The sequence below is a fragment of the Opisthorchis viverrini genome, assembly GCF_000715545.1.
Source record: "Opisthorchis viverrini unplaced genomic scaffold opera_v5_47, whole genome shotgun sequence".
Taxonomy (NCBI): Eukaryota; Metazoa; Platyhelminthes; class Trematoda; order Opisthorchiida; family Opisthorchiidae; genus Opisthorchis; species Opisthorchis viverrini.
Genome location: NW_008751702.1, coordinates 438,608 through 460,048, shown reverse-complemented (window position 1 = coordinate 460,048; position 21,441 = coordinate 438,608). Strand labels below are relative to the sequence as shown.

General features: G+C 45.1%; 1 protein-coding gene across 1 annotated transcript in view; it reads left to right on the top strand.

The window, feature by feature from the left end:
* Window positions 1-5,285: 5,285 nt before the first annotated feature.
* The window catches only part of T265_03285 (hypothetical protein), a gene marked incomplete at both ends in the record, with an annotated part of 39,401 nt that continues 23,245 nt past the window's right edge, over window positions 5,286-21,441 (top strand). Inside the window, 5 exons of the mRNA XM_009167731.1 lie at window positions 5,286-5,552; window positions 6,999-7,127; window positions 14,322-14,426; window positions 17,205-17,360; window positions 19,739-19,829. Coding sequence (XP_009165995.1) covers window positions 5,286-5,552; window positions 6,999-7,127; window positions 14,322-14,426; window positions 17,205-17,360; window positions 19,739-19,829 — 748 coding nt within the window. The remainder of the gene's footprint in view (window positions 5,553-6,998; window positions 7,128-14,321; window positions 14,427-17,204; window positions 17,361-19,738; window positions 19,830-21,441) is intronic.

The following is a 21,441-nucleotide window of genomic DNA, read 5'->3' as shown; positions in this document are numbered from 1 at the left end:
CAAGCAGAGGGAAGGCGGCCTTCGTCAAGCGACTGACGAAACACCATGTGTAAATGGTTTGCCAGTGTGGAGGACGTTTCCTTCAGGATCCTAGGATGGACCTCGTCGGGCCCCAACGCGCAGAATGGGTTGATCTTGTGCGAGAGTTGACGAATGTCCTCCACCGTGAAGAACACGTCGGTTAGAGGCTGTTCGTATTTTCTCCTTGACGAGAGTGGATGTGAAGTGGATGTGCTGGGGCGGAGTATACACAGGCATAGTGTTCTCTTTACACCTCAGATACCACTGTTGGATCATTTGTCGGTTCTCCGTCTCTGTTCCTCCAGGAGGACGCGAATGTCTTGTTTCTGCAGCGATATCCCATGTATTTGTTCAAGACGTCTTTGTTTTTTCGAGCGAGGTCCAGGATATTGGCCTGTTTTTTAGATTCCATTGGCGGATTCGTGATGTACAGCGTTTCCGCATTTTACCAAACGCCAGCTCATCTTCTGTATCCCCGGTAGTCAACCTTTTGAAAAAGAGTTGTGTTTTTATTCCAGAGGTTGCCGAATCCTTTTTGGCATCCTGCGGCTCGTCCGAGTGCATGCTGTTTTTTGGAACGAAAATCGCATCGGCCTCGTAAACTTTCTGGACAATGGTCGTGTATAGTTCTTGCACTGGAGCTGGTCCCAGTGTGACTTGTTCAAGAGAAATGCGCATTCCTGAGAAGTCTGCACGGCGGAAGTCTCGAAACCACGTTTGAGGTTCGGGATTTCTGGCCCAATAGCACATGAAATAAAAGATCAGCACAGAGTGGTCGCTATGTCCCGGTGGAGCGTTAATTGTTACCTGATCAACGAAGAGTCTTTCGTTGGTGATGACCAAATCCAACAGGGATGGCAGTTGGCCTGCGCGGTATCTGGTGGGTGCAGCGACGTGTTGGGTCCAAGCGCTCTGTTGAACGACTTCTAGCAGCGCCGCTGCAAAAGGTCCGCCTGATTCGACGCGCTGGAGTGCAATCCAGGGGGGCTTTGGGGCGTTGAATTCACCTACCAGAAGGAGATGACGGAGATGAGTGTTATTCGGAGGAGAGTTGCTCCAGGTTTTGTATGAGGAACTGGTCATCTTCAGGGGGACTCGAGGGGCTACGGTAGACCACGCCGAGAAAGAGAGAATAGGACCCGCGCACCATGGATTCAAATCCCGTTTATCCTGTGTATCAGTCTGTGTATCATGATACGTGATCTAGTGTACGGTCCAAACACAGGTGGTTTGTGAACTCAATGTGGATAAGGGTGTTTTCTTAGCGGTCGGTCAATTAGCCAATCACAGTACCAGTTGGCATTCCGGCCGAGCGCTTTGCCCTTGATCGTTCGCTCTTAGGGTTACTCTCCGATCGCTCCAGGTTAGGTTTGCTTCGAGTGCTTAGCGGATTGCGGTAACCTGAAAGACTGAAGCGAAGAAATGTTGCCGTGATGCTTTTCAGTTCTCTGGTGCCGGACAGTAAGCTTGCCGGCGCCCAAAGTTGATTTAACCTGGTTCCAAGGGGCAGCTTGGATAACAGTCAGAGGGAGGTTGTTCCACGTATCAGCTACCAAGAATAAGAAAATCCTTAACTAATAAAAGTGCGCGTCTAAGTTTTAAAGGCCTCACCACGTCTCTGACTTGTATTAGTGGGTTCGCGACGTTTAGGCACCAACCGGCGCATCAACCAGTAAATTAATATACTGACAGGCAAATCTTTGTTCGGACTATGCTCCTGTATCTCGACCACTCGTTTCTAGACTTAGGCAACCTGGTTGGCACACTAAAAAGGCTGTATGATGTAAGCTGTTTGGAGTATGTGGAAGTAATGGAGACAATACTTTGAAAATTCTCAGAACCACGGAAGGACTTCGACGACCTTTCGAGCCGAGTTTCGTATTTGAGTATAGCATACATCGTTTACCCTTTTGGTTGGTTTACGTGTAAACATTGGCAGTGCACAACATTGCTTGCTGGGCTTTGGACCATGAGCTTTATTTATGTTTTCCATTTTCGTGAAACCCTATTTTCGGGGATTCACTACACCCTGGTGTTTCCATAGCGTGCATACTAAATGGATCAGAATGACATGCCTGACGATAGTCAGTTGTCTAAACCTCAATATATAGCTTCGTAGTGACAGCTCCATTTTCATCATGCACCAAAAAAGCGTTTGCCCAGTTTTATACGGATGACATACATAAACTTTTTGTCTTTAAGAGGAAGGTGCCAGCCCAATGACCACTGGTTTGCGGTATCGGCATCCACTTGAAGTGCGCTGGCATTGGAAGTCCAATACTTCATGCCATCTGCAAAAAAAGTGGGCGTAGACTTGAAAGCGCGGAGCCTAAAGGAGGTCGGTGCAAAAGATTAGGCTGACCCGACTTTCATTCGAAGCTAATATTTGGAAGGAAAAATTTAAGCCAACGTGGCTTAGTAGAACGCGTGGAATGCGATCAGATGTTTTTTGAGAAATCGAAAAATATGGCTTCCAATATGAGCCCTTCGTCCGTGGTTTGTGTTAAGCTGCCCTTGAGTACTAGGATGTTCCTCACACAAGAACGATTTTGAGTTGATTTGTGGTGCCGAGGAGCATCAAGGTGTTGGCAATGAGGTGATTTAGAATTGCCCACTTCGGAGTGAACGGTATGCTAGTGAGGCTAAGAGGCCTGCAGCTGTCAGGCAGTACTTGGCCACCAGATTTGCAGATTGGTGTGAAAAATCGCTTTATTTCAGCAGACGGTACTTTGCCTTCGTGAAGCGGATTGTCTTGCCGAGCTGAGTGATGTTTCGCTCAGGACCCCTGGATATGCGTTCTGTGGCTCTAGCCTGCTGAAGCGGCCTGTCTGCAAGTGTTAACGACAGTTACTCTTTGTAGTGTTCACGTGAGACTTGGCCTATTCGAGCAGCGGACCTGAGACGTCTTCAGGTGTTCGACAATCGTTGTCTCAGAACCATAGCTCGTGTGGGTTGGTGTCAGCGAATCCGTGATGATGATGATGTGTTCACGTAGTTCTGCCTTCCCAAGATCGGATGTAGTGCGGTCATTGGAGCACAATCTAAGCGTGTATAGTGTTCTCTGTGGGCTTCAGGTGCCAGCGTTGCGCCGCTCGTAGCTCCTCCGTTCCTGTCCCTCAAGGAGACGGCAATTGGCTTGTGTTTTTCCGGACAAGACTTAGTGTCGTTGCCTATTTTCGTGGGTTAAGCTGGTGGATCTTTGCTTTGTAGCGGTTTCGCATCTTACGAAATGGCGGCTCATCTGATTCTCTGTTATTTTTTGCAGAATAGTTTGGACATCCGGTCCTCCTAGATAGCTTCTGGTTCGTTTGACTTCGTTCCAGTTTCTTTAGATCGAACATTGCATAAGCTTCGTGAATTTTCGGGGCAACGGTCCTGTATTTCTCGTCCGATAAAACTGATCAGAGAAAACACATTCCCAAGTAATCTGGGTGGCGGAGACTTTGAATCCATGTTTGCATTTCACTGTTCTCGGTCCAGTAGCAAGTGAAGTCAAAAGCACAGTCATAATGTCACAGTGGAAAAGTGATTATCACTCGATCAACAGTGTCTCACTGATGATAAACAGACCCACTAGGGGTGATAATTGACCTGTGCGGTATCTGATGCGCGCGTCGATATGCTGAATTTGGTTACTACACTGCTTTAGTCCACTGGACTTGAGGTACTAGAATTCCATCCATGAGACTTTCAGAGGGTCAAAGTCCTACCATCGAAAGACTGTAAATTGGTAGCTGGAGAAGAGTCGTTCAAGAGTGTGTCCGTAGGACGACTTGTTTTCCAGCGAATCGATCTCGCGCAGTGGAATTTGATTCACATTGCATTGCCAAACGATACACGAGTGATTTCAGAAAGGGTGTCTGAGGTGGGCAGGTTGGTTTTCAGGTTTGAGGCAGCTCTACCTACCCTTCCACCTTTCGAATCTGCCTGGAAAATAGGGTAACCGTCTGTCAAAATATGAGCATCAAAAACGGCTGGTATGAGACAGTTCTCTATTAGCAAAATAATGGACGGTCAGTTTTCCGGTGATCGAAACCGTAGCAGCTGGAACCAGTGTGCCTATGGTGCACGGTTTATGGGTGACAGATTGAGTTGATTGAATGTCAGAAACTAGGGCGCCGCCTGGTACCCTGGGATTGAATGGACAGTCATTCATGACGAGCCGACGATTGAACACCAGAATTCTAGTTGAAAAGAGGGAGTTGATGGACAAGCATTTCAACACTATCTGCTATTTGGGGGCGAGGAGGAGTTGAGCCACCTGAGGTTAGTAAAATCAGAAATTCCATACTAGCTTTGATTCCAGGGCTTGGAAACGAGGTCCGCAGAGAATCTGTCTGAGAAGCCAATTTCGAACATAATCCCGACGTTGATCATGGCCATGGCAGTAGTTACAGCCCACATACAACAGCGAACTTTACTGGTAACGATACCTTCTTACCATATCGATCCTCGCATCGTGAAATAAGTTGGGTCGCCTATAACAGGGCTGATAAGCGAAAACCCGCGACTGCTGATGCCGTCTTTCTTCATTATTATCTTTTATGTTCTGAACCGTCACACTTGACAGTCATGCTTGGGTAGATCCCACCTACAGACACTTCAGTCAGGTACCTGTAAAGGTGATACGGGGCACGCCGCCACTGACATTTATGGCTCCACGACCGGTAATCAGGTTTTGTTCGTTTTATTCTGTTGGAATCTGTTTTTAACGTCAGTAGCATCACTGAAGGGATGCAGGGCAGAACACCAAAGGCTCGCGGTTGTTTGCGAACTTACAGTATCTGTACCGCCGAAGGGCCGCTGGCCTCGTAAAAGGGCGCACATAGCGTCTCCGTAGAGTCTGTCCTGCTTCATACTGGCAATACAAGGTCTTTTGTGAAACATTCCACGTTACTCTATCATTGCTGATTTGTGCTACAACGAATGTCTTCACTCGTGGTATGTTTTTTAGGGACGACTCAGAAGACCTTCAAGGACAGCCGTTCAAAATAATCTGTGCAATCACCCGCGCAGGACTGGTAAAATAGCCTTGTTGAATGAATTTCAGTAAAACGTTTCGTCGCCACGGAACGGTTTTCTAACGTCCCTCTGTTGTTGGCCAAGAGAGCCTGGTTGCCGTGTTTTGTCTCACCCAAAAGAGTATTTAAATTATGCCCTATTAGTGCACCCCATAATTTCTGTTTCACCGAGTGCCAAACGTTTCCGGGCATTTGTTTCAGCTCTTTACGACTGACAACTGCTCTGTGTAACGAATATTTTCAATGCCGGCCAGTGAAGGATCTACCAATGGTTCTCCAGGATCAGGGGGTTCAGACGAACTGTTCTCTATAATTGACGAAGATGGACGTCCAAAGGAGCGTTGGGCTCCTCTGGGTGCCACTTCAAGTCCTGAGCCTTCCTGTTCTTCAGCTCACCACAATATGAATTCAGAATTAACCACCTGGCCAGCACCAGAATTGTCCAAGTTAGTTGCAGAGAATGAACAGATGAATCATGCTTTAATTGCGTTGACTTCACACTTTGCCCAGGTAAGTTGCACTTCTCCTGCCATGGCGAACCTTGGTTGCTTTGTTCGTTTAAAAAATATTTGTCGACAATTTCTATCTGTTCTTGTTCGAAGCATGATTTTGTGTCGCCTGTAATCATCTAATTTTTATCAAAGAGCATAACTTACCTATTTACATGCAGCTCTGCTGGACTCCAGAACTGGTACTTTTGGGACTTCAAAAAGCTGTCTTTCACCAGGTGTTCCTTTCCTAATTGCATTAGGACATTTCGCATATGCTCAGATGTGAGTCCCCTCATCCAAATACCTTTTTTAAAAACTCCCGGCCTGATACTCACTAACCACCATGAATCTACTGTATTAGCAACTACACACTATTAGATGTACGAAAACCGACGTCTACCAGTTTCCACTCAGTTTCGCTTTTGCGACCCAGTGCCATCAGCGTAATGTAGGGGGTCTTGAGGAGTTCTAATCTCCACACCGCAAATCCTGGTAGGGAACACACACTGGAAGTTTTCTGTAATCCCCCATTCCTTCCTTTGAACGCCTGCTATTTTTACTCTTATCCGTCTAGTCCTAAGCATCGGTTTTTGTTATGGTCTGTTCTGATTTATCTGTGAGACTTGTCATCTACACCAGAATCGAGGAGACAATTGAGGAACTTATACTGGAAGCAACTAATTTCCCGTGGTATCGACTCAAATGAACCAGAATATAAACGAGCGAACAGTCCAATATGATGTGAATAAAGGGCTGAACCGGAGGAAACAATGTTTCAGTTTACAGCAAAACGGGTTCGTTAGTTTGAAGCTACCCCCTAGCAGTTTTCCTAAGTTATCAAACCTGAGAGCATATCTTGGGTCCTTTGCCTCATTCCTACATTCTGTGTTGCCCGCTTTTTTACTGCTGTTTTCTTCTGGTCGTTTGCATAAAAAAGCGATCGAAGGCCAAAAATCGTCATCATCATTGTCAGCTGTAATAACCTCATACTTGTCGTACAGTGGTTGTAGCTGCCACAGTTTCGTTCACCGATGATTCGCGGAGATGGATTAAGTAGCTCCGCATTATAGGCGGGAGCTGATAAATTAGTAGGTGAATACAGCACTGTCAATGGACTGTTAAATTGGGGGACTGGGAAGGGAGCTTTGCATTAAAGGCAATAGCTTGTGTGCATAAGCGCCATTGAGGGTACGACTGGGCCATGTATGACAATGTCCGTAAGCATTGATGTGGCCCGTCTCGGGGTCAAACAATGACTTGGCAGCGAAGTATAAAAGCCATTACGAACAATCTTGGCTGCGCTGGTCATATCGTCTTCCTGGATGGGGGCCAAAAACAAACTTTGGCCACTTCGTTTTTCACCCAAAACGTTTTTTAAGTTTCAAAGCCTCTGTGCGATTCCGTCAGCGTTTTGCGAGTGCAGATTATAATTTGGCTCCCATGTTTTTTACTTCCTTGTGTTCAGGTTCAATTCCGCTTGGGACAGGTCTTAAGCGCAAAGGAAGAGAACAGGGAAGAAATGCTCAGGTCACTGGAACAATTTGCCTCTCGTGGTATTCCCGATTTGCAGCTTTTCGCGCTTCCTTCAAGTATTGTGAGTGCTTCCTGTCAGGGAAAGGCGATGCGACGAAACTTTTTATTTTGTGCTTCCTTTTTTTTACGGTGGATGATTGCAGTTCCCTCCTACTTTTGTCCGCACGGAACTCACATGGCTTTATGTAATTTGACAAAAAGCTAATACTTTGAGGAGGGGCCGGGCTCTGGCAAATTAGTGTACCTTCGGGTTGCACCAGGCGGGACCATCCATTCAGGAAAGGCTAGAGCGGAAGAAAACCCAGACGGAGAACAATAAACGGATTTCCGTATAGCTAAGTGGCCTAATTTCATCTAAATACAAGGAATTTTTAACTCCGAGATTGATATCTGCTTACGATAAGGCCCACAATATTTTGTAGGACCACCCTAAAAATACTCGGGAATCGGCTTCCGTGCTAGGTTTTATTTGCATAAGTCTTGCATTACAAACGCTCCCTCTTCCTCAGTGCTTCGCTTCTTGAATACACTTATGCAGTGCAAGGAAAGGAGAGAGGCACTTGAAGTCTACTGCGACTTCTGCTTATTGCTGGCTATTGTTCTGTGTTCAAATATTCGCAGAACATCGGAATTTGGTAGACTGTGCCGTATCCACGACAAAGTGGTGCGTAACCCAGTAATTGGCAGAGTCAGAATCGACGGATAAGCAGATAAGGTTCTAACAGTCATTTACGGAGGGAGTCGATGTTTTTTCCCGGTTGGAAAGTTCGTGAGGAACTGATTCTGGCAGGAAAACGTTAAACCCCAGTCAAACAAAGTGCTGTGCAATCATGATTAGAGCCCATGTGTTTTTTTCCACATGTGACTGCAAGCCCTACTGGACATAGCACGTAACCTACCCAAGCGGTGAGCATGCTGTTAATTGACCGGACTTCTAACCTGACGTTCATCTGCCCTTGCTTTCCCGGATTGTATTGGGTAAGGTCAGCAGAGGACACTGGACCATTCTCGCTGATGCCGTGTGTGTGTTTGTTTTGAAGCTATGGCATATCGTTCTCACTCGTCTTCCTTTGGGCATTTGGGCTTTCTCACACTGGTTCCCTCCCTTATCCTTTTCTTTCCACTTCGTGGATGATTGCAGTTCCCTCCTACTTTTGTCCGCACGGAACTCACATGGCTTTATGTAATTTGACAAAAAGCTAATACTTTGAGGAGGGGCCGGGCTCTGGCAAATTAGTGTACCTTCGGGTTGCACCAGGCGGGACCATCCATTCAGGAAAGGCTAGAGCGGAAGAAAACCCAGACGGAGAACAATAAACGGATTTCCGTATAGCTAAGTGGCCTAATTTCATCTAAATACAAGGAATTTTTAACTCCGAGATTGATATCTGCTTACGACAAGGCCCACAATATTTTGTAGGACCACCCTAAAAATACTCGGGAATCGGCTTCCGTGCTAGGTTTTATTTGCATAAGTCTTGCATTACAAACGCTCCCTCTTCCTCAGTGCTTCGCTTCTTGAATACACTTATGCAGTGCAAGGAAAGGAGAGAGGCACTTGAAGTCTACTGCGACTTCTGCTTATTGCTGGTTATTGTTCTGTGTTCAAATATTCGCAGAACATCGGAATTTGGTAGACTGTGCCGTATCCACGACAAAGTGGTGCGTAACCCAGTAATTGGCAGAGTCAGAATCGACGGATAAGCAGATAAGGTTCTAACAGTCATTTACGGAGGGAGTCGATGTTTTTTCCCGGTTGGAAAGTTCGTGAGGAACTGATTCTGGCAGGAAAACGTTAAACCCCAGTCAAACAAAGTGCTGTGCAATCATGATTAGAGCCCATGTGTTTTTTTCCACATGTGACTGCAAGCCCTACTGGACATAGCACGTAACCTACCCAAGCGGTGAGCATGCTGTTAATTGACCGGACTTCTAACCTGACGTTCATCTGCCCTTGCTTTCCCGGATTGTATTGGGTAAGGTCAGCAGAGGACACTGGACCATTCTCGCTGATGCCGTGTGTGTGTTTGTTTTGAAGCTATGGCATATCGTTCTCACTCGTCTTCCTTTGGGCATTTGGGCTTTCTCACACTGGTTCCCTCCCTTATCCTTTTCTTTCCACTTCGTTACGGCGTCCTTTCTTCACGGTTATTTGGAAATTAAAAGTCAGCATTTACCTCTATTGTATTGCGGTCGAAGTTGATTCTCTTTCCACTGTCATGCAATACCTCAGTCGTCAAAACCATCAGACAGTAGTTGAGGCCCTAAAAAAAAACCAACTCTAACACATTACTGATGTTCGAATCGAAGGGCCGGGATAGTACCATTTGGAGGGAGAAACTCAGTATGACCGTTGTTCTTCGCAATGTAAGTTCAGCTCATGCTCGGGTAGTAAAATTAAGATTTTGGTTATAATAATGATGAATTTGGAGTCGACGTCCCTTCTTGGGGAACAAAACCATAAACTCTAAGGAAATGAAGTGGCCTCTCTAGTAATCGGGAATCCTGTAAAAACTTGGCGAGGGATGCTTGCTGTGGACACTTCTATGGGTAATGGCCCCCCATTTTACTGGTCCATCCTAGGGCTCTTATTGTATATGAAAGCGGCGATCTTGTGCTTCATCGAGAAAGGACTGGTTGAAAAAGGTCATCCTTATAGACCACACGCTCCCAACGCACCACTTTTTTGTGTGACTACCAGCAAAATATCCCTTGTGCTCGGAAAACTAAATTCCACCGACTGTCCATTGTTTCTCGAAATATTTTCTGTGCACATCAGCGTCGAGGTATATGTTCATCGACCTACATCATTTCTTCGCGTCAAAACATGTCATACAAGTCATCGGCTTCGGGTGACGCCCTTCTGGGAACCCCCTGCTACTCTCTGCCTTGAGTCAAAGGCTCACCAAAACCTCCAGTCATATCAGTGGGAATCAGGTTAGGTTTCGTCATAGCAAAGTATCCCTCAGTCATATCCTCACTTCGCATTGGGTGTTACAGCTGTGCCATTTTTTCGCATTGGCTTCTTGACTAGTGTCATCCCTTCCAACGACTGGTCGACGTTTTTTGACCCCCGTCGATCGTAAACATAATGAGTGTCTTCTGGCCGACCTTATTTATTATGAAAGCTTTACGTGCCTTGTCACACGGACGCCCCTTCTTGGGTATTAGATTCTACATGCGGCTTAAATTGGCAAACGCAATTCTGGCCTTCGAGTTTGGTGCATTGACCTCGTCTAGTGCAAATTCCGAGATAAGTATAGCATTCCACAACTTCCAGTTTCGTTTCTTGATTACTTAGAGGCATGTCCGACGACTATACTTCCCGCGGCATGACTTTGCAAGCGGCGAACGACCACATGTTCCAACCGGCAACCTGGATGACCAAGAAACTCTGTTTTCAAATGGATTCCTCTATCTTATAGCTCCGATGGGGTAGAGAAAGAAGAAATTTCACCCCAAATTTGAAGGCCTGGACGTCATTTCTCAACCCTCAACATCAATGGCGCTGACGAATTGTATCTCGCCTACACTCGCCTGTTCGCAATAAATTGTTGTGTTCCCTGTTGTCGAGTCTATTTCGGCGCTAAGGCTCTAGAGCAGTTAGTTACCACATGACATGACTTCAGTTTACCTCTCCAAGGTGGCGTATACACTGACTCAGAGACAGGGGCCTAATCACTGCGTGTAAGGCATTTGAAATCCCTTCATGCTTAACCTCTGAAGTCTCCGAAACGGCGCTGTGATTTGGTGGCCTTCAGAAGAATTAACTGACATACGATGTATCAGCTGATCACATGCCGTTGATTATGGGGATGGGTCATGTGCTTCGTATATCACAGAACCGTTTACCTCGCGGAATTTCTTCGTCCGACTCTGTCCTGTCCACGGTAAAGAAGCACAAAACTCATTGTTTTGGCAAAAACCATATCCCTGGATGGGGACTCCAGGATGGACACATCATTTACTAGGGGTCTTGACAGATATAGGCTCAGTTCCGTGGCAAATGACTGTTTGGAACCAAAACTATCGACTTCATTGCGTAGTCATATCAGACAAATACAATTTTGCGTCAATGAACTGATTAAGCAGTTGACTCTAATATGTGGCTGTTATTCCCCTGTTCTCCCAATCCTCGTTGACTGAGCTTGTTACAAGTGGAACCACCGTACTCTAGTAGATGGTTCAGCGCTGTAAAAACGAAACAAGCTTAACCGTGGATGATCATGTCATTGTTTTGGCAAAAACCATATCCCTGGATGGGGACTCCAGGATGGACACATCATTTACTAGGGGTCTTGACAGATATAGGCTCAGTTCCGTGGCAAATGACTGTTTGGAACCAAAACTATCGACTTCATTGCGTAGTCATATCAGACAAATACAATTTTGCGTCAATGAACTGATTAAGCAGTTGACTCTAATATGTGGCTGTTATTCCCCTGTTCTCCCAATCCTCGTTGACTGAGCTTGTTACAAGTGGAACCACCGTACTCTAGTAGATGGTTCAGCGCTGTAAAAACGAAACAAGCTTAACCGTGGATGATCATGACTTGGGAAATCCGAATTCGATATCAGTCAGTTAGTGAACCCACCACATCCAGTGCCCGGCTTATTGTTATTTAACAGTGTAGTGGTTAGAACCGTTGCTTGGTGCGCGATGTACTTTCGTAGGGCAGAACTGTGAATGAGCAGATAAACATCACGTCACAACGGACGAGGTAATCTAAAGCTAACCAGGCAAATGTCGATCGAGGTTGCTTTTCGTATCTGCTCTCCTTACATGTGACCCATTTTGCCTTAACTCGGTTTTAAGCATTACATGAACAATACCGCAGGAAACATTAGGCGTCATCTGGCATGACGCTTTTGGGCTGTGCTCGGTAGCATTTCTCTCTTTGAGTAGTCGTCTTATATACCGTGTTGCCCTGGTAATTAACAACGGTATTTGTTGATGTTCCATGTAGAGAAAAATCCCAACAAAATGGAACAAAATTCTTTTCTTGCAACTGTCTGTACGCTGTGGGATATAGGACTTCTGTCGAATCTGGAATTTTCCCTGAACCGGATTCAGCAGAACGAAGTGGCATTGTATCGGGGTGCTGACCAACCTGTCGTTTTATGCAACGCAGTGTTTGATTGTGCTGCACAAATCCTTTCTCATGACTTCGTTGGCACAATGTTCGAGGTGTTGCAGTATATTTTCGTTGGGTTGCTGGACTCTTTGATAGCGCACCTTCAACCACAAGTACGCGGTTTTTATAGCTGGCGATGATGATAGTCCTCGAGTTTTCGTCAATCTTATGTTCTACTTGAACCTAAATTCGTTTGCGGAGTGTGTCCGATCAACTATTCGCCCATTCGGTCCATAGTTATCATGCGATCCTGTATAGAACGTGAGGGCGGTGAGGGCTAGAATACTGCCAGATTGCCTAGACCCAGATGGGATCGGTCGGGACACCCAATTTGTGCTGGAACCATGAACCTTGCGGTCAAGAGCACGTGATATTTCCCGAGGCATGTGTTTATGTAGTAGTGAACTCAGTCGTCTGACGAGTCCAGAAACAGGCTTTGCGAACAAGCTCAACTTGAATATCAGGTAACATTTCCAGCAGCATGAAGATCTAGCTATGAAGATTTTAAGCTAATGGTCAGTTTGACTTGGCGTTTCCTTAGCAGTGTAAGTCATTATTTGTTACAGTTACACTTACCGCTACCCTTACTAAGTGACAATGACCACCAATCACTTGTGGCCATTTTTAACCGTTCCTGTCAGATCCCTATGATTACTATGAAACGACTCGCCAGCTTTCTATTGCGACATCCACGATGGATAGATCCCCTTTACAATCAAAGGAAGAGCTTCGGAGTTGTCGGATTACCGCCGGATAGTGACACGTTCGAAGCATCCATCTTTTCGAGGCCTACATTTTCGGTTCGATTAATTCGTGATCGTGCTAGTGACTAATATGTTCACTGTAGTCCCGTCAGTAAGGCTTCTTCCTGACTTCGAAGCCGATTGGAGGGTTGTGGGTGTACGATAGCAACCCACCGTGAGTGACTGAATATTTTGTCGAACCGTATCGAACGACCGAATGTGCAGTCCACTGATATGGATTGATCTTCGCTTTGTTCTGTTCTAACTCCGGAGAATCAATGTTGTATCAGTTCAGTTCAGTTCATTTTTATAGCTACGAACCATGTTTAAAGGGTACGGCGGTTTCAGGTGCTACATTTTTTGTGGCAAACTGCTATCCTTTGTATCTTAAAATTTATAGCAACAGAATGCAGCCGGACGTCATACCGAATGTAGCAATACAACCGAATTTCAAACAGTAATGTAGGAAGTGAGTCCAGACCGGATGAGGTTTAAAATATCCGCTTAATTCGAACGTTTTTGTGGTCGGGTTAAACAGCTGAGATGCTACTTCACTATTGTTACTTAAACCACCCCAAAGGGGAACGAACCAGTGCACAGTTCCTACCGCCACCTACATTATACTGTGGCTGCCAGAAGGCTCCGAGTCAAAGACTGGCTCGAGTATTAACTTCTTCTAACATACAAGAGGAAGGATGACGTCAAGATGGAACTTTCTTTTCTAATATTTCAGTGATCAACCAAAGCACTCCATTCACATTCTAGCATTCCTACCATAACCCTTTCACTTGGCATGCATGACCTGTTCGTCGCTTTAAGAAAAGAGGCCTTGAATTGAGGTTCTATGACATTTGATGGTTCTCCACTCAATGCTTCTGTTTCGTTGTCTAAGGATGCTACCAGCTCATAGGACAAACTTGGGTTCGGAGATAACTGAATTTGTGTGTGAAGTAAACAATCGGCTAGTGACACAGCGTTCGTCATACCAGGAATTTCCGGGCCACAGAAGTTTGCTCGACACTTTTCCCCCGAACTGCAAACACTGGTGAATGGACAATTCTGGTTACTTCAAATTGCATCCTACCGCTATCATTGTTCTTCGTACTAAGCCGGAGTAGCTCAAAGTCTCTTCCCTTCTGTTCTCCACTCACACATCGGGTTATCCTCCAGGATTTTGAACCCTGGTTCTAGGATATAGTGTGGTATTTTCCGTATGCTTAGAGATCATTTGAAAGTTTTTAGCGTTAACATCTTATTGTGTTTTGACCTCTTCGTCTTCTCTTATTCCTCTTCTATTTAATAAATGTTCTTAGATATACCGTTAGGTTCATTTTGTATCACACTTATCCCGTAGTGTCTTGCTTTTTTGTGTTCAAGTCAAACGGTTCTGGTGACGTTCCAACTGGCTTTCATCCAAAGCCTCAGAAATTGATCGAAGAATTAAAATCTCAGCTAGACGAATTGGAACGTTTTGCTTATGAGGTGAGTTCGCTTAATTAATTTTTTCTATGATCTAGTCAGATAACTAATTTTAGTTGAACGTAGCCTGACGAACGCCCACGCATTCTCCGTGAGCCCCCGCGTTTTCTCATTGGTTTGCTTGTTTCTCTGTATGTGACGCGCTATTTCGCTTGGTCAGAAACGCACCTCATTTTCTGACTACAAAAGACATTTATCCTTCCCCGTCTACGTGTGCGGCACCCGATTATTTTTAGTGCAGCTTGGTTGTTGACTGAAAATAAATTGCGTGATGTGTTTTGCTTTTCAGAGAACAGTCTAACGGAGCATGTCCTTTGTTAATGGATAAACTGAGGGTATGGGTTCATATAAGTTATATTCCTTCTGTGCTTACTATCTTGAGTAGTCAGTAGGCATTTTGACATCTCTCAGTACTCCTCTGATGGCCGTGAACACCATTATTCCAGCCATTTTCGAGCGCCTAATCGTATTTGGGGACAGAAGAAAATGACAACCTTTTACTGTGTGAGTTTATCTCCGGCCATTTTAAATGGTTGTTAGCTTACAATGGCTCAAAACACCGCCATCAGTAGCTGCTTTTGTTGCGCATGAACTTGATCAGACTGGGGATTCGAATTCTTTTGTGGGCCGTTCATTCGAACCTGATTATTCAACGTATAGTTTATGCAGCGACAAGTTTTGCGGCTGTTCATTTATTGTGCGTGACACGATCTGAGATCCTCGGACGTCGCCCACTAGCTGTAACTCAAACTGTTGTCTTTAGAATGAACAGATCCAAACTTTGCAGTCATAAGAAATTTGTGCACTCGTTCCAGCTCCATTTACCTTATCTCCCATCCAATCTTCTTGTAAACATGTTGCTTTATCCCTACCGTCGGAAAACGCGCGATACTCGGGTATGGGTTGGTTGTTGTTGTTCTGAAGAACGACAGTAAATTAGATCTTGTTTCTGTTTGCCGTATATCACATCCGTCGAAGTGAGTGTGTGGAAACCCTCCTAGGATGTAGTCCATGAAGTTTCACATACTACTTGTCCAGGCATACTTAGAACCAAACATCATAACGGGATCCTTGTTGGATATTCCTCAATTTAGGGATGCCGTCATGCGCACATCATTATTTTGAATACGTCATTGAAATTTCTGATTTCTTTATTCAAGCCGGACGACAAATTTTGCAACTTGCATACTGTTACGTCAATCGGTTACTGTATTGCGCGAAGCATTATAGCAACTCACAGCTTAGGACCGATCATAGGTTCACTGTCCTCTTTGCCAGTGAAATATTTTTGGCTAATGATGGGTCTGTCTTGCTCTACAGGAGAAACAAAAGTCTTCCGATTCAGCTGCCATGCTTGGGGGACTAAGCTTTTGTCTGCTGCGGTGTCTAACGTATATGGCTCACGCAGGTCGATGGCTTTTCCATTTTATTGTGGTCTTAGAAACGGACCAATTATCTAAACTACCCCTAGATATGACGTATGAAAGTACATTTAATTCCTGGAAAATATTTGGAACTGGTTGTAAATATATCGTTTTAGAAAGGTTTAGTAAGCAATCAGGGGATATATTGTTAGGTCACACCTGATACGTCAGACCTACTGACCGATTTTGAGGCAGACAGAACCAATCGGTGAGATCTCCTTCAAACAGCAGGCTCCATCAGTTTTGAGTATTAGTCAAAAGTTCTTGGTTAGTAAGGCTGGTTAACACGAACAGCTTAGGATGAAATTATCATCATTTCAAATCGAGTTTGCGACCTTTCTCTTGTGATTCAGGACACTATATCTGAGCATTTTTCTTGGACGCCCTTCACAGATTTTTTGATTTGTGTGGGTCGCTTAGTATCAGGACAGTTCGGTTGGAGATTGGGGAGATTAAGTGGATTTCAATTCACCTGAGTTTTGTACTTCACACTCAGATCACCTCATTGATAGCCTTAGGTCAACTCGGCCGGTCCGAAACGCTCTCCACTCACTCTGTGGTTATTCGCTTCCTATTCTATTCACACTGGGAGGCTTGGCAAAATGTGCCTCCCCGACCATCAGCCGTTGCGGTGTGAATATTAGTCCTCGTCTCAAAATTTCAACATTTTCTTGATTTATTCTGCGTCGAGCATATGTCCTCTCCTTACCCAGTCTTAAGTTGTTGCCTGATATTCACTTTTTTCTTGGTAGTTTGTTTGCTTACCAATTCTGGTGTACAGCCCCGTGTTTGTTTGCCTTACGTAGGCTTTTGCGCATTCGTGTGCACAATCCCCAGTCAGCACCCACCTTAGTTGCGCCTAGTTAGGCTCTTTCGGCATCCGCTCTCTTGTGGTCGCTTTTTTACTTCAGTTTGTGCTGCTGTTCGGTTGGCCTCTTCCGTATACAGCACTTACTCGACCAAGCATTGCTGAAATTATCTTAGGGCACACTCTCTTGAGACAACCCGATGGGCAGTTCCAGACAGTACCAGAACTTCCATTTCGTCGTTCAGCTGTACACCTTTTCGGTCCCTAGCTGCCATGCCACCCAAAGGAAGTACGAGGACCGGCATACTGCCAGGTTGCTCAAGCCTTGACAGAAGAAGTCGATAGACAGGTCGGTTTCGAACTACGGACTTTCCGGTCAGTAACCTCGCTCTCTAACCACTGAGCCATCCCGCCCCCAACACCTTTATTTTACGTTGGGGGTATGTGTATCGTAGCCCCGCGTAGGCAGTCCTTGTGGTATGTCTGTTTCAGTAGATCTCCCCATTTCTGTAGTTCGTAATCACTGTTTATGGCTTCCGCCTTCCGTAGACGGGTGAGCAAAAACAACCTCCGACACAAGCCGTACTAGAAAAGCAACGGCTTGTGCTGGAAGAATTATCAAGGAAACTAGAACTGGACATTGAAAACTTGGGAGAATTATCAAACGAGGAGCTCAAAACTATCGTCAACTCAGCGATTCAGCAGGTAAGGCTTGCGTCTTCGTTTGCTTTTGTGTTTTTGGTACGGTCGTATGTGACTTTGGATCGTATTTGGCAGACGCAGCACGAAAACTGTACGCATATATACCTTTGGAGACTAACTCGCATGATTTCTGCCACCAGTTTTAACGCCGTCAAGCAACAATACTTATTATTAATCCTCCTATCAGCCTCCAGAATTACGAAGAAATTCTGTATTGATTATCACTGAAAACTATTGTAGCAACTTTGGTTTTAGTGAGTCCACAATACAGTGGAGTTCGGTGGTGATTCGGAGTGGAGTGAAAGTAGTGGACGTCCAGGAGATACCCAATGAAGGAAATTCTCCGATCGTTTTATCTGCAACAGTGGTGTTTGACAGGGCCATCTAATCCCTTTGGTTCTGTACACTTTTGTCAATCACGTTGTACGCGATGAATGTGAGAGAATCTTAGGATTACCGGCAATCGGTACGCTGTTACTTTCACCTTTGAGGAAGGGAAATGTATGCCTTTTCGGGAGAAAATTCCTCATGTGTTTCCATCATTTAACATGTACTTTCAGTCCAGATCGATTCGTCCTCTTACAGAACGGAACGTCGCTTGGTTTTCACGGATTCGTCTATCTCTGTGTTCCACCAGCCTTCGAGCGATAAGACCGGAGAGAACCTCAGATTCTACAGCTACCAGGCTGATGCCACGGTGGTTTTCACACAGTGTCTGTGCACTCTTTTTGAAGATAGGAATAGATTTTGACATGATCCATCCTTCAGCTACTTTCTCTTGGTTTGATATCGCACCAGTAAGCCTTGTGAGATGGCTTGCCAGAGATTCTCCATCTTCTTTGAGGAGGACTGGCCACAGACCGTCTGATCCTGGGTTCTTCTCACGTTTCCGTACCGACATTTCGTACTTTATTTCTTCTTCCGATGGGCAACTAAGGTTTACATTCCATCCGCCCGTATTCAGTATCTTCAGGAGCTGTGTGGCAGAAGGCCAGCTAAGCTGTTTTTCGAAGTGTTTGGCCCATCTTTACAAAGGATTTTTTGTGAATGTGTTAATGGGTCATCTTTTTCATTTATCGCGTCGACTGATATAGGGCCTTCTCCACCTTCCAAATTTTCAATGTCCATCAGAGCTCTCGGTCTTTCCTTAGCCTCTTCAGTATTTGGCGTTTTAGGGGGGTTGCTTGCGTCGTACTCGTTACCTTTGGTATGCATTTCCTGGTATCAGTCAGGACTAGCAATCTGGACGATATCCAGTGGTCTTGTGGTTGAATCGAAGAAGTCGGATTGAACGCCACTAGCATAGCTCCTTTCGCATTTTACCATGCTTCATCCAACTGCTCGATACCAGTGCAGTACTTTTTTTACTGCGGAGAGTTTTTGGGCCAGCTCAGATCGATACTGTTGAGCTATGATAGTTCTTTGTAGATGGTGGGTTGGCACGCTTCTTGCTGACTTACGAGGACCTGAAGGGAAACAAACTGTCAGGCGTGCGCGCACCATGGCGTGATCGGAATCAAGTGGTGTGCCCCAGAAGGAACGGCAGTCTTGAATTGTGGCTCTCCACCGGTAACTGATGGCCACGTGGTCCAACTGGGTCCACGGTTGAGTTGTAGTTGGCGGCCGCCAGGCTGCGCGATGCATTTTTTATGCTGGAAGTTCGTACTGGCCAGAAACAGTTCAAGATCAACGCACAATTGGAAGAGCCGCTTTCCGGTGACTGTGCGACGAGAATCGACTCCGAATCGACCGTCCAGATGTGATTCAAATGAACTCAGATGACTGACTTGGTAATCCTATCACCCGCAAGGATCACCATGTCAATGCTTCTTGATTGACGAATTAGCCTGGATAACCCATGATAGAAAATATCCTCAGTATTCAGAACTGCAGCTCTTTGGGGCATAAGCCAACACTACAAACAGACACCGCTTTTTATATCGAGAGGTATTGGGCTTTATTGATTTGGACAAACGGACGGCGCGAAGATGTTTCGCTCAGCATCAAGCATTTTCTCAGAAGGAACAGGTTTCTCTCCTCCCCTGTCGGTTTTGAGTCATCGAGTTGGTTCGCGTCTGCTCCTAACTCCATTTCGCCGCTTATGGTTTCGCGCGGTCACGTTTAATCGATTAATCTCAATTAGATTTGTGTTAAAACCGCTTTCACGTACCCGGTTGTCATTTCGTTTGTCCACCGTACGGAGGACCACTTCTGTGGATCATGACCAACTTATTCAGAAAGGATCAAGATCTAGAAAGGATCAAACGTATAGTCAAAGTGGAATATTTGGTTGCTTTGTAGCCCTTGTTTGGTACCTTGCCACTCATTACTTATGTTGGTGTTTGTGCCTGTTGTCTGAAGTTCGTATCTCTTTCTCACAGTTTCTGAATCCTATGAAAGTTAACGAGCAACTGGTGGAACAGCTGAAGACGCAAGTTATTGACCTGGAACGTTTCATCGATTTTCTGCATGGTAGGTTTTCATCTTATTGATTCATCCATTTTCTGTCTCATCCCAAATATTTCCGAGTCGGTTCAATCTTCTCAGCCCCCAAACGTTTTAGAGTGAACTGACCCTTTTATTCTTCGCGAAATTGAATTGCACTGAAAAATGTGCACAGCGGTCCCTTACCATTTGTATGCACCAACGTGCCATGAGTATGCACGTAGTTCACAAAGCATTTCACCATGCGTGTGATCTCTCGGTAACTAGCTGGAAGTTGTAATAAGACAACAAAACCTATCGTCCAAAAGTTGAGGAGTAGCGGAGAAATCTGAACAAGGACAGAGTTTTTTTCCAACCGTTAGACAATCACTGAACGCTAGTTTTCTGGTTTATGAGGTTCTCATCCAGGGAGGCGGCGATTACCAACCCGGTTACTGGTCACAGCTCCTCGATTGGCTTCCAGATTTCCCCGTTTGATTGAAGAGCAGGATTCTATTCGACGGTTAGTATAGACATTTGGTGATTGAAGTGACTGGAGCCGAATGGCACATATAAATGACCTCGAAAAATCGACCCAACTGTTGAGACGTAAGAGGGGTGATGAAAGCTTTCATTTAGAAAACTGAAAATGAATAATTCCCTTAAATTCAACAGGCGACATATGGCATACTTTTTCGAAAGTATCAAATGCCTGCTTAGCTAAGTTTGGTCAGAAGCTAGTGAATTGGCGCTATGCGGAAACAGCGCTTGATATGCGATTTATGCTCGCTTTTCATTTATCTGCTCAAAGTGAACCCCAACTTTTGCAACTATTCTCTCCACCAAATGCGTCCTTTATGATACAAATTCTGAAATGCGAAGCCAGAAGGTGCAACGCAAACGCTGTCACGACCTTTCATGGTTAGGTGGCTTTCCTGATGTAAAAGACTCATTAAATCTCCGTGTTGAGATGCAGAACTCGAGAATGGGACAACGAGTGACTGCACATACGTTCACTGTTCAAGTTGTGGAATACACAAACTTAATGTGACCAACTTGGGTTGAAAATAGCGATATATTGTCCGGATATTTTATTCAAATATTTCACCTTACTGTGGATGTCAGCACCTTAACACAAGGAATCGGTTGGAAGCGAAGCCTAGAAATGGGAGTTGTGACAGTTTTTTGCCGGATAACCAGATTCGTTTGCACAGCTTGTTTCGTCCTCGGAGATTCTTACATAGGCTCTCGAAGTGAGTATACGCAACTCTGTCTGTTTTAGTATCTTCTCAGGAGAACATGGGGCACCATTCTTGGTCAGATAACGACCCAGGAGTACACCAATGCACTTGCTCCGAACAATGCTCGGTTCATGCTAAGGTAGACATTAAACCACTGAACAGGTGAACGTGTTTTATTCATATCGGATTCGGTCCCGTTTGCTTCCGATGGCGGTGTTGTGGCCATTTTACCGCAAAAAATGTGCTTTTGCGATTATTTTTTACCGAAAGTTTTATCCTGTCCAGGCGACAAAGATAAGATCTTACGCCATTGCCATCTCCGCTTTTCGTTTCTCAACTGGTATCTCCTGTTTTACAAAAGTATGGTATTCATTCGTAATAATGACGCTTCGATTGCATCTTTAGAAATCTCTTCTTCC